The following is a 14,142-nucleotide window of genomic DNA, read 5'->3' as shown; positions in this document are numbered from 1 at the left end:
CATCTTTCCTTTCAGTTAATTGTCCTGGCACTGGCCTGGTGCAGATAATTTCCCTGTCCTTTCACAACTGCCGGTTCCTGATATGTGATCTGAATTCGGTGAAGAAATGCCTTGAGAAACACGGAGAAATGGGTCTTGACGGTTTGCTGGAGTCAGATCTAAAGAAATGAAGAATGGGCAGTACTTCCTTTTTATTATATGCTGAAAAAGAAAACAAAAACATACAGGCGGTATTTGGGCGTCTTTACTGGTCATATTTATTTTTACCTTTTAACTGTTCACTTTAAAGTCAGAATTTTAGGCGTGGCTTGATTCTACTTTTGTCATAAATTTCTCTTGATGTTGTTCTTTTGGGCTAATTCTGATTCAGTTTAATCTCCATCTATTTAATCTAGCTTGATTTTGGTACTGGTTTAGTCTTGATTTCGACTGTGTGTGCAGTTTCTTATTGAAAACGTGTCCTGCTCACTGATTTAGTAAAGCTTTTGGATGACTAATAGTCTTTTTTGCTGTTTCCTATTTAAATGGATCAGTCAGCTTGATTTTGCTCACTGCTATTCACCCCATTAGTTAATCCTTTTGTGCACTTCAAGTTGACTTTGTTTGTGAAGAATAACTAAATTGATAGTGGTAAAAAAGGGGGTTAAGAAGGTGATATTAAATGAAGACCCTTAGTTACCTTTGCGTGAATGTTGATGTAAAGTGTGCCTCCATGGTGGTCCTGTCACCATGTTGAAGCTCGCCAAAAGCAACAAATGTGTTAGTTTTCTGCTGTTTTGCTAACACCCCTCACACTGACTGACAAAACAAGTTAACGTTTTGTCATGCCATAAACTCATTAACAAAGTGCAGAAGTCTGGTGTGTATCCAACGCTGTTAAAAAGAAGTTGGACTAGTTTTAGGATCACTTAATGTGTAATGGTGTCCGAAGTTGCTGCAAAAAACAGTACAATTAATCATATATTCCAAAGTTTATAAAGTTGTATTTCCAGCTCAACCAGTTCAATGTATTTATTCTAATATATTTAAGTTTAATTATGTTGATTTTTGAATTACATGCAGGCTGTTCAACATGACAAAGATGGACCATCCAGCAGGTGCTTGAATGTGTAGCTCATCAAGGGCTTGCTTTCTACTATCAACAAACTTATTGTGACCTGTTTAATATACACTGCCTTACCAAGAAAAAGTTAACTTTATGGAAATAAATCTTTGACATTGCAGAAGCTTATTGAAATAATGCCACAGCGAATACATGCTGTAATGAACTCTGTGCATAACGTTAAAATTTGATTTATGGTTTCGATCCAGCAAACCAGAATAAAAGCACCGTCTCATTCATTAGTTCAGCAGGCACTTGCTACATTGCAAGAAAATAATTAAAATACACACATTTTAATAAGTGTCACTGTAACGCTAACAACACACATGTCCACTCTGACTTTATTCAGTGACAACAAGAAAAAAGAGAGGAAAGCTAAGCAGCATGTTTACATAAGGACCAGTCTTTTCAGAGCCAGGTTTCCACTTGTTGCAGTGTGAGAAAGATAAACAGTGGATTTTAAAGTATAAATCGCCCGATAAGCACTTTAATAATTAAACAAATAGGCTAATACAGCAATAGCTTAAAGGGATATTTCAGGATTTTTGACACAGGGCCTTATTTCCTAGTTATCCACAGTGTTGTTGATTTCTTTAGAGGTGCTTGGCTAGTGCATGACTATGGTAACTAGTAGCCTGCCTTAAAAACCTCTTCAAAATCATGGGGTAGTCCTCCAAACGTTGCCATATCTGATTTGTAGAAAGCTCCTTTGTGAATTCCACGTGTAGTAATGCCGGCCGCAGGTAAACAAACTACTGTAGATCCGCTAACCTAGCAGGTCACTCCGCCGCTGCGTAGCTACAACCAGGAGGCTGATGCTGCTCAAATATAAGTTGTTTTAAATGCATAATGGTTATATTTGAAAAATTATTCAGGCAACACAGACGTTTATATCGGTAGTCTGGTGTTATAAGTGATTTGCCTCAGGTGCACTGTGCTTGGGTCAGACTGTTTTTAATGCAGGCTACTAGTTACCATAGACATGCACTAGCCTAGCACTAGCCTAGCACCACTGAACTCTTCAAACATAAGGACTGCATGAATTAAAATATATATATATATCTCCAGAAATCAACAACACTCTGGATAAATAGGAATTGAGGCCCTCAGTCAAATATCCCTTTAAAGTTTGTACATTTGCGCTAACAGCAGAGCTAAAGTTAGCATTCGACCTGTACAAAAACAACATACCTTAGAAAAGTTCCATGTGGCAAAAAGGGGCAAAAAATATGAACTTCCTAAGACTTTTATCATCGCAGCGACTTCACCCAGGGCCAAGATTTAAAGATGAGGAGCGTTTCAATAGTGCGAGGGCGAAGCTTTTTTTGTAAGTTGTAAGTTAGCTTCTTGGACTTGATTTCATCTGACTGTAAACTGCGGCACAGAACTCATCCAGTCCAAAAGGTTATATGAGGTGCTAAGATCTCATGTCACCACAATACAACTAAGCGCTGGTTCAGAGCTAACTAATGTCTTACTTGAGTGTATGGTCATCTGTGCTCACTGACAAACATAAACAAGTCGTTCTCAGCTCATTAGCAACTTTTATCCCCTAAATATAGAACACATTACCCTGAAAGAAATGTGGCAGCCTAACAGTGTGGTCTGAAGTACAAGCTTGAAATACTGTGATTGCTTAAAAATGCAACGTATTCTTTCAACAGTATTTTGTAAAGATCAACATGCAACAAAACGAATTAGGCTGGATGCTCTTATGAAGACAAAATTAGTAACCTGCTTTTTTTTTTCATATTGTTTTGGACAATCCACAGTGAAAGTATGGTATGTGATGGTGTTTTCCATTGCGTCCGAGTGCACCACACCCTTTCCACTGCTCATCCTCGTCCTGTGTGCCCCCCAGCAGCTGTGCTCAATGCACTCTATATATAGAGGGGATTGGGCGCCTGTTCCACGTTGGTCAAAGAGTCAAAAAACAAGTAGCTTTTAGGGTGGTCCTGAGCAAGTTTTGAGTAAATTGTAGTTGCACTGTAGTCATGTAGCGAAAATGAAGGAGATTACAATGATTTCATCTCTCAACAATAATAAATCCTGATTGTATGTTGGATTTTATTGACGGGCATCACTATTATTTGAGGAAATTGTCAAGTTCCTGCATGCAGTAAGCGCATTTTCTCCAGTGCGTCTTCACCCAAGTATAAAAGCGTCTTGGAAAAAAAGACAAAAGAGCAACAAAAAGGCGATTGAAAAGTGGCAGAAATGTGACGAAAACGCAACAAAAAACGTGGCCCTCTGTGGCCTTTTAATTTTATTTATTATTATTTTTTTATCCTTGCCTTTTATTGTTTATGCCAGGTTTTTATTTATTTAATTTGACTGTTTTTAAAGGTATTTACGTATTTTTTATGTATTTTTTTACATTTTCATTGTTTACATTGTACCTTGTTTGTGCAGCACTTTGGAAACTTATCTTAGTTGTTGAAATGTGCTATATAAATTAAGTTGGACTGGATTGGATTGGACAAAAATGCTCCAAAAAAAATGATGAAAACTCAACAAAAAAGTGATGAAAACTCAACAAAAAAATTGATGAAAACTCAACAAAAAAGCCACAAAAGAGCAACAAAAAAGTGACATAAAAAGCGATGAAAATGTGATGGAAATTTTCCCACGATGTGACACGATCTGATGAAAATCTGACAAAAAAGTGACATAAGTGCTACAAAAAAGTGACATAAATGTGATGATGAGGGTTTTGGTAATCTGATCAGTTTTGTTGGTCTTTAGCTTATAGATTTGGGTTTTATGATAAAAGTCTATTAACTGAGGAGACAGATTGTTACTATTTCATCTGATGGAAGCTCTTCCTTTAAGATTTGATCATTTTCTTACCCATTTGCTTTGTTAGACGGGATACAGCCGCATGTATTGGGGTGAAGAGCTGTGATAGACACTGAGGCGGCGACCGAACCTCTCGGCCATAATGCCGCGCAAACTGGCATGTTTTTGCCTGGTTACTTATAGAACTATGGGAAAACTTGTGCCACGATCCCTTACTCCATACATTTTGAATTGACAGGCGACACCAAACACTACTCTCCCCTGCACGCTCCTCATACAGTACAGCGCAGTTCGAAAACGCTGCTCTGTTCGCACTGAGCCTCTCTCCGTCTCATAAATACTTCACTTCTGTCTGCGGTCCTGTGATCCTCTTCGTCACGCTCCATCACTCCGGGACATGAGCGGGGTCGGCAGGATCCCCTCTGAGCTCCAGGATCAGGTCCTGGTTTTAGGGCATGGTCTGTCTCTGTTCAACAAACGTGTGTGTTGGCTGCCTCAAGACCAGCGTTAACAGATTTCCTCAAAATCTTGATCCTTTGATGCTAAAAATCTGACGGACAAGGGTTTCAGGGAACTTTTGCCTGTGGTTGTTTGTCTTAGCTTCTGTTCAAAGGCCTTCGGGTTCAACTATGTTTCATATTCACGCACTAGTTCTCTTTGAATATTGATTTATTTATGTTTCTCGAATTTTGTAGTTGATCATGTGCAGCATATTACTAGTAATCTTTTATAATAGGCATTTCTGAGTCTGATGCTATGCACGATATTGCTACTAATCTGTAGCGATCTTGATATGTAGTATTTATAGTTCCTGCTTAGATTGTGTTTACTGATGGGTAGTATTAACCTCTTAACCGAGCACATTTTCTTTGAGCAACTTCTTGAAAAAAGCGCCAGAAACGCAACAAAACAGGTGACAAAAAAGGGTCAAAAATGTGACAAAAACACACAAAAAATGCAATGGAAATATGACGAAAAAGTGGCGACAATGCTTGGAATAATATGAATTAATTTTGTAGGTTTTAGCTTTTAAATGAAGCCGAACTGGAGAAAATGTGCTTGTTTAAGGCGGGTAGTAAGAGGTTATGAGAATGTCATTTTTGACTTGCGCATGATTTATTTTTGTCATGCAATTTTCCTCTATCTTCTAAAGTAACATAGCTCCATAACTGATACTGTAGCTGTTGTTTACTTGTTTCCAAACTCCTCAGACCTCAAGCCTCTCTTTGCTCATGTCGTCGACAGTCATCGGCGCTGTTGAAGTTGACCTCCTCCGTTTAGCACTTTGCCCTGGTCTCGAGCGGTTATTTGTCCTGTCCACACCCTTCCTATGATTGACTGTCCCCACGGCTGTCCCATGACAGTCTGGGGTCCTGCACCTGTGCCCAGCCCTCAGTTTGACTCCTTCACCCCTAAATCTTCACTTGTACCCCCCATGCCCCCAAGTCTATCCTATAGTATGTGCAGGACCAATCCCTGCAACCCGACTCCGTCCCCCTCTAGTTCAACCATGTTGCCCCCACACTCATCTGGCCTCACCACCTGTTGTTAGACGTAAGTCACTGCAATGTAAAAGCCGACTTACTCATTCAACTAGAAAACGGCTTACATTAACTTTCTGCAAACACCTTTTTAAGATAATAGCTGATCTGTACATTCCTGAACCCTTGCATTTCTTGATCTCTTTCACTGTGTATCTCAGGGGAGGAGGCGCCGCAATCTGCAAGCTGCCGGTGTAATACAATCAGTCAATAGAGCCTCTGTCATCCCCGACAACCACCGCCATTTGTTGATATAGTCGTTGAAAGTGTTACCTCTTGAAGATTTTTTACTATATATTAGTCAGGACAGTTCAGTGTGATAAGGGCAAAGACGTTCAGCGAATTATCAAAGGAGGCAAGACCGTTACATTGAGACAGGCATATGCATTGTTTTATTATGTGTTTGTACTGGGGGTAATGACCAAAATCAACTTGAGCTTTTTCCCATGATGTAATGTTGTTCTCTCATCAAAAACATACCTGGACTTGTGTTTCGAGCCGCTCACGCATCTTTGAGCGATCTTTGACTCTTCCCCAATGCAATTCTTAGCACTTTGGCGACATCACCCAAAAAGCTCCTCCTATAGTGAGACATATCCAGGAAAAGCTTCCCTCATCTCTGTCTTCATCCTTTCATCAATAAAAACAACTTCACTAAAGCCACACAGTCCAAGAGGAGAGGGGGTGGGTGGGAGGGGCTTATCGTAGCTTGCTTGGAGGATCAGGAAGTAAAACAACTGGGTATTTTTTGCTGTTTTATTTCAAGAAGAAGAAGAAGAAACTTTATTTATATAGCACCTCTCACAGATAAAATCACAAAGTGCTTCACAGAGAATCACAGAAAACATTACAGAATTTACATAGGAACAATCACAGCATTGTCAACTAGCTCGTCTAAAAAGCAACATTTCAATATTGCACATATTTTCCGACACCACCAAAGTGTAAGATAGTGATGAAGGTGTGTTTGACATTATTTCCAAATACCCCCTCTTTAACAGATCAATTATCTACACTATGACACAATCTTTTTTGTATTGTATAATCTAGATTCTGCAGTTACATGGTGCTGTTTCTGTTTGCAGCTTTTGCTTTGGTTTGTCATACGCTGTTAACCTATTTATTAATGAGTTAGATGCGCCATCGGTGGATTTTTTCTTTCCATAGAGCTACAATTTAATGTACTACAACAAGCGCAAAACCAGCCCTCCCCTGGGGCAGAAATTCAACCCTGATCCAATTACCCCAGTTCAGAGCGAGAATCTGCCCCGACTTAATTCAATCTAGCGGCAAAAGTGTTCCCCACTAAAGCATTCGAGATGTTTAACTACTGTAAAGAGAGATGGAGCGGCCGTTTGGAGACTGGATCAGGTTAAAATGGTGCAGAAGGAGGAATGTGCTGAGAGTGATACGCACCTTCCCTCACTATAGATATTAGAGCCGTATAGGCCTTCACTGAATTACTTATAGTGATAAAACAGAGTATGATGAAACTCTACACTGACCGGCATATATCTTATCTGTATAGTGTTTCACAGTCTGATACTTCAAAGTACAGACTCTTTAACTGTAAGTGTTCTCAAATGTATTAATTACATGCAGGCATATGACTTAATTTTCTTATTATAGCTCAAGTTCTTGTGTTAGGAAACTCCTCTTCCAGAGTTTCTTCAGAGCTACTGGAGCTTGACCTAGTAAAGGTGAGAGAAGGCGTCAGTGCTGAAGGAGGAGCAGGAAGTGAAGGCAGTATGTCCGACACATCTGTGAGAGCTTCCCTGTAAGACGATAGTGGAGAACAACAGGACAAGGCAGGAGAAACAAGGACGTTGTTTAACGTAAAGATAAAAGACTTTTGATGTATTGCTCCTGACACTACAGTGGTGTACAGTAGATGTTGACAGCAGTTCAACTCTTGACCCAAAGCCTGAGTGAACTCCGTTTGTCTTGGGTCACCTGATCATCTTCTGTAGATTACATGATAAAGCCTTTGTTTACCTCAGTGTTGACAGATGTATTTGTTGACCTTATGTCTCATATTATACACGAGGAAACGTTTGTATTTGTGGTCATTCTTTGCACTGTGGGAGACTCCTGAGTGCAACTGGTGCTTTGTTATTAGTGTTGTTTCATTCATAGAGAGCCTCTTAAAGCAGAACTAAGTAACTCATGCTCCTGGAAGCCATAAGCGCCACTGCAGGTGTCGTAGCATGTTGCGTTTTTTTACTCATTAAGTGTCCGTGAGAGTAAATACTACGCTGACAGAAAAGACAAAGGGAGAGAGGGATACTGGACATTCAATTACACAATGGAGATACATTTTTTCACTCAAACTTAAACTGTAAATACAATTTAAGTGGTGCTTAAGTTACCGTTGCCCGTTAGCCTGTTAGCTTCCTCGTGATTCCATTAATGTGTATTGGGGCCTCCGACCAGTGTGGTTTTCTGGCCAGAGACACCGGGGGAGATGAAAGACCCCTCCAATCCTCCCATTAACACTTATATTACCCCCAGAGGAACTACGGAAAGGATTTGTTAAGGTAAACAAGTTACTTAGTACTGCTTTAACTTTTTGGTACTGGGGTTGCCTGTGAAAGACAAAAACAAACTGCAAAACATTGATATAATCTGCTCTGAAATCATTGGAGTTAAACAAAGAGACCTATAGTCTCTATGGGAGGAGCAGGTGCTAAAGAAGGTTAAATGTCAGCCTCTCCATGATCTGTCCTCATGCCTTGGGGACGTCGTATTTATGTGGCTTCTCGGAAAACGAATCGTTTTTCTCCAACTCTTTCGTCCCCTATGTCACTGAACTGTTGAATTCTGAAGTGAGTGTGTTTATTAAGTGACGGACCTTTTGAGATATGCTCTATTTTTATTGTTATGGACTATTGTTTTCTTGAGCCTCTACTCTTGTCTGAATTGTCGGGAGTGACACACAGCGACTGTTTGCGATGTGTTTGTGAAATGTTCTTATATTTACTCTTTTCCTTCAGGATCAATAAAATCCTAAAGGTGAAATGAGTGATTGTAGGTAGATAATGAATATTAGTTTAGAGTGACTGCTCCTGTCCCTCAGTGGGTTGGTTTAAAGAGTAAAATGTCGAGTCTACAGAACACGAGTTTAGAGCTGAGGCAATGGGCCGCTCAGAATCATATTTTTTTATGTTTTGACCTTGGTATTATTGATCAATATCTCTGTAGTTACTGGATCAGTCTTACGAGGCTCCTGTCAACTTTGTATCATTTGCTCACAATGTCCAAAAAGTGGCTACATTATTTGATTTTTATGGTCTGTTGAAAGAACTTTTAGAGGCCTGATCATAAACAAAGATCATGTTTAAAAGGTGTGCATGTTCTGTTTTGTGTTTACGTAGTGAGATATTGTATTACAGTACTTCAAAGTTCATAACGTTCTCCTTTTCTTCTTCTAGACGGTCTCCACACAGTAGAAGCCCAGTGCACTCTCCGCGTCACCATCATCACAGACGACATGTTGACCAACAGCATCACGGTCCGGCTGGAGAACATGTCCCAGGAGAGCTTCCTCTCCCCTCTGCTCGGGCTCTTTGTGGAGGGCGTGGCTGCCGTCCTGTCCACCAAACGGGAGGCGGTTTTCATCTTTAACATCCAAAACGACACGGACGTCCAGGGCTCCATTCTCAACGTGACCTTCTCAGCCATGCAGCCTCACAGCGGAGCGGGCAGAGGGGCCTTCTTCCCTTCAGAGGAGCTCCAGGAACAGATATACCTCAACAGGACCCTGCTCCGGCTCATATCATCTCAGGAGGTAACACCAGGATACAAAACATGCCATTATCCCTACAGTAGAACCCATCAGTAAAACACAATAAACACAATATGATTCTACTTTCCAGGTGTTGCCCTTTGACGACAACATCTGCCTGAGAGAACCGTGCGAGAACTACATGAAGTGTGTGTCGGTGCTGAAGTTCGACAGCTCTCCCCCGTTCATCTCCTCCGACACCGTCCTGTTCAGACCCATCCACCCCATCAACGGCCTGCGCTGCCGCTGTCCCATGGGCTTCACCGGGGAGTACTGCGAGACCGAGATCGACCTGTGCTTCTCCGGACCCTGCCAAAACAACGGGAGGTGCCGCAGCAGGGAGGGAGGCTACAGCTGCGAGTGCCTGGACGACTTCACAGGTGAGCACGAGCCTCTCAGTCGCAAACCAGTAGGCAGAGGGTCGGTCAGACCTCAAAGCATCGGTGAAGGAAGAAGGCTCAAATGCTAAAGGAACAGGCCTAAAGAGATTTGTTCTTACCTGAGCTTAGACAAGTTGATGTGTACCTCTCTGGTCTTTACACGTGCGCTCAGTCACGCTAAAAAGACCAAAGATGTTAGTATTTAGCCTCTCCTCCTCTCCTCTATGGGGCCAAATGGGGGTGAAGTTCGAAGTGACCAAGGTCTTTTCCCTATTGAAATACGGTTACATGAGCAAGTTACACGATCCATGTATAGTTACACAAAAATAAACATTTTCTAAGCGTGTAAAAAGTGGCACTATATTGTAAGGCGTAGTAACACCTTAGGAGCACTTCGACGTCCGTGCAGTAATGTTTTCCCTGCTATCAGTTAACATAGAACTGGAGAAGTCAAGATCAAATCAGTTACTACATGAAAACAAAGCCGATTTCAGGCCGCGCAGAGAAACGGCGCAGTGTTGACTTGTTGGTGCAAATGAACATTGGACATTTTACACAAATCAATCGACTTAACATCAGATTTTAGCGACAAACATTTTTCCTCCTTCTCCGTTTAAATGAACGGGCTTCGTGCTCTGCTGGAAGTGTCAAGACAACGGAAGTGCTGAGAAACGGCAAAAAGAGGCAAAAGTGGGCAGGGCGGAATAAGGCGAATAGAAATTCTCTGTATGGACATCGAAGTGCTCCTCAGGTGTTATTACGCCTTGCAATATAGTACTCCTTCTAATCCTTCTATAAATATATATGTTAAATGTTTAATTTTGTGTGACTATACTTGGATCGTGTAACTACTCATGTAGCCGTATATAAATGGGGAAACGTGGAAGAGCTTGGTCGCTTCTAACTTCACCCCCGTTTGGCCCCATAGAGGAGAGGAGGAGGAGAGGCTAAATGCTAACAACATCTTTGGTCTTTTTGTGTGAGCGCACGCGTAAAGACCAGACAGATACGCATCAACTCGTCTAAACTCAGGTAAGAACATATCTCAGTGTGGAAAAATGGTGGCCTGTTCCTTAAAGGGGTGCAAAACAGAGTTCTCCTGCTCTGAATGTGAATTAGATGTGGAATACACTTGTATAATTAGAAATAATAACGTAGATGCAGTACTTTCCACCACTGCAGTGCACACCTGATTTTGTGAATGAGTGCAAACCACATTATAGAACTGTGAGGTCAAACCCAGCACAGACAGACATTTGTAGGTAAAACACCTATAGAGAAAGACAGAGAAATTTATTGTCTGACTTGACTGGTTCAGCAAGATCAGCTCTCTCCCTCGATGACATAAAACCTACTTTGACTGAAGTAAGTGTGACATGTCGATGCTTGTAGCTTTTCCCATTTTTCATTTGCTGGGGGTTTGAAAAGATAAAATGTGTATGTGAGCCTTCTTATTACATTTGTTTCACTGATCTAATACAAACTGGACTGAAATAACTACATAAAGATGCTTTATTTCTTATTTTTTGATTCTCACACAGCACATTTGTCAAATATTGTCCCCTTTTTAGTACTTCCCCCTTTTCTGTGCACATGATACCTTACACTGTCCCCACTCCTGTCTCTGCCCCATTACAAGTCCCTGACAGCCTTCATCTCCTCCTCCCCCTCTGCCTATCTGATGTAATTACCTGATTAACCCTGCACTATCACTCAGCGGGCCACTTTTTTCTGCCCCGACGTCATATTTCCCTTATACCTGCTCCTCCTTTGAAGGTCAGAGTTCAACCTCAGATAGTCAGGCCCCATCAGGAACCATTATGGGCCTGTTGACATGTCGAGAGCTAAGGTTTCCGACATTATACGGGGAAATAGATATGGCTAATTCCTCGCCCCCCCCCCCAAAAAAAACAAACAAGGATTACACTGTGGAGAGAGGGGCTATTATCCGGTTCCAGGACAGAGCAGGGGCTGGGGTACCTGTCGCTGTCTGGGACAATCAGAAATATTATAAAAGGAGGAAAGAAGAATGTAAATGGGCAGGAAACCGGAGGCCAATATTGATGTTTGGTAAGATGATTAGTGTCAGGAATTTCAGCAAAACGATACAAATGATCTGTTACTAAATAAATGTGTACTTTTTATTATATGGAATAGTTCAACATTTTCACTTTTTACCTACAAAATGTAGATTTGACACCCCAGTCATTCAAACTTCACTTCGTTAAAAGCTTTTAACCTCTTACCTTAACCTTGCCAGAAACGAGCGCATTTTCTCCAGTTCAGCTTCACACAAATCTAATAGCTTCTCACCTGATATGGGTCATTGTAATGCCTCATTTGAAAGCTAAGACCTTCACTTTTTGGTCACGTTTGTTTTGTGTTTTTGTCATATTTTTGTAACCTTTTTTTGTTGTCATATTTGAGTTACTTTTTTGTCATGTTTAAGTAACTTTTTGTCAATTTTTTGTAACTTTTTTGTCATATTTTTGTAACATTTATATAATTTTTGGGAATTTTTTTTGTCACTTTCTCATGTTTCGCCACATTTTAGTCATATTTTTGTCACTTTTTCTGTCATTTTTTTGTTTTTTACTTTTTTGTCATATTTTTATATATTTTTTGTCATGTTTTAGTTACTTTTTTGTCATATTTTTTGTCACTGTTTCATCACATTTTAGTCATATTTTTTTTTACTTTTTTGTCGTATTTTTGTTTCTTTCTTGTCAGATTCTTTGAACTTTTTTGTCAGATTTGTGTTACTTTTTTCATATTTTTGTTACCTTTTTTTTCATATTTGAGTTACTTTTTTGTCATGTTTAAGTAACTTTTGTCAATTTTTTGTAACTTTTTTGTCATATTTTTGTAACATTTATATAATTTTGGGGAATTTTGTTGTCACTTTCTCACATTTCGTCACATTTTAGTCATATTTTTGTCACTTTTTTGTCATTTTTTTGTTTTTTACTTTTTTGTCATATTTTTATATATTTTTTGTCATATTTTAGTTACTTTTTTGTCATATTTTTTGTCACTGTTTCATCACATTTTAGTCATTTTTTTTTTTTTTTACTTTTTTGTCCGATTTTTGTTACTTTTTTCATATTTTTGGAACTTTTTGTTACCACTATTTTGAAGCCTTTAGATTTGGGCAAAGCCAAACTGGAAGAAATGTGCTCAGTTCAGGTGGGGGTTAAGAGGTTAAACTACTTTTTTACCTCCATTAACACGACTCTTGTTTTGGATTGAATTTTGAGGTTGAGATTAAAGTGGGTTTTTCTTAAACAGTTCAGCCTGGTCAAACGTTAAAATGCATTACTGTGCATGACGAGAAATCACATCCATCCATCCATCCATCCATTTTCTTCCGCTTTATCCGGGGCCGGGTCGCGGGGGCAGCAGTCTCAGCAGAGATGCCCAAACTTCCCGATCCACACACACCTCCTCCAGCTGTTCTGGGGGGACCCCGAGGCGACACCAGGCCAGCTCGGAGACATAGTCCCACCACCGTGTCCTGGGCCTTCCACGAGGCCTTGTCCCACTAGGACATGCCTGGAACACCTCCCGCGGGAGGCGACCAGGAGGCATCCGAAACAGATGCCCGAGCCACCTCAGCTGGCTCCTTTCGACGTGAAGGAGCAGCGACTCTACTCCGAGCTCCTCCCGGGTAACTGAGCTCCTCACCCGATCTCGGAGGGTGCGCCCAGCCACCCTGCGAAGGAAACTCATTTCGGCCGCTTGTATTCGCGATCTTGTCCTTTCGGTCATGACCCAAATCTCATGACCATAGGTGAGGGTGGGAACGTAGATCGATCGGTAAATCGAGAGCTTTGCCCTCCGACTCAGCTCCCTCTTCACCACGACAGACCGATACAGCGACCGCATCACTGCTGACGCCGCACCGATCCGTCTATCGATCTCACGCTCCATCCGTCCCCCACTCGTGAACAAGACCCCGAGATACTTGAACTCCTCCACTTGAGGCAAGGACTCCCCACCGACCCGAAGAGGGGAAGCCACCTTTTTCCGGTGGAGAACCATGGCCTCGGATTTGGAGGTGCTGATCCTCATCCCGGCCGCTACACACTCGGCTGCAAACCGCCCCAGTGCGTGCTGAAGGTCCTGGTTCGTTGAAGCCATCAGAACAACATCGTCGAGAAATCACATGTCTTATCAAAGCCAGTGAATACCAGGGCAACGTTTCAAAGTGTGTTTAAGTCAAGGCTTAGCAAAGTGCATGATAGATAAAATAAAACCATGGGATTGAAAGAAGTAATTCATCAATGTCAGCAGCTAAAGCAACAGCTCTAGAGTCTAAAAGAGCATTTTGGGTAATTAGGTCAGTCAGTGGAGTCACTTATGAAAAAAGAGTTCATGTGCTCAAATAAGCACTCGTTTGGGTCACCTTTTATTCTGACTTGTAACTCAGCCCAATCTCCATAAAAAATGTAACCACCTGTAATCCTAAACTAACCAAGTGCATTTCAGTTCAGCTTTACCCAAATCTAAAAGTTTACAGCCTTTAGGCCAGTGTAA

The 14,142-nt window shown here is 41.1% G+C and overlaps 1 protein-coding gene across 1 annotated transcript in view; it reads left to right on the top strand.

The window, feature by feature from the left end:
- Nucleotides 1-14,142, top strand: part of celsr1a (cadherin EGF LAG seven-pass G-type receptor 1a) — a 109,446-nt gene that overhangs the window by 32,899 nt on the left and 62,405 nt on the right. The window contains exons 2-3 of the mRNA XM_079551547.1: nucleotides 8,874-9,229; nucleotides 9,318-9,606. Of these exons, the coding sequence (XP_079407673.1) occupies nucleotides 8,874-9,229; nucleotides 9,318-9,606 (645 nt within the window). The remainder of the gene's footprint in view (nucleotides 1-8,873; nucleotides 9,230-9,317; nucleotides 9,607-14,142) is intronic.

This window comes from Gobius niger (genome assembly GCF_951799975.1).
Source record: "Gobius niger genome assembly, chromosome: 2".
NCBI lineage: Eukaryota > Metazoa > Chordata > Actinopteri > Gobiiformes > Gobiidae > Gobius > Gobius niger.
The sequence above is the reverse complement of the archived record's forward strand: the minus strand, read 5'-3'. Positions and strand labels throughout refer to the sequence as shown.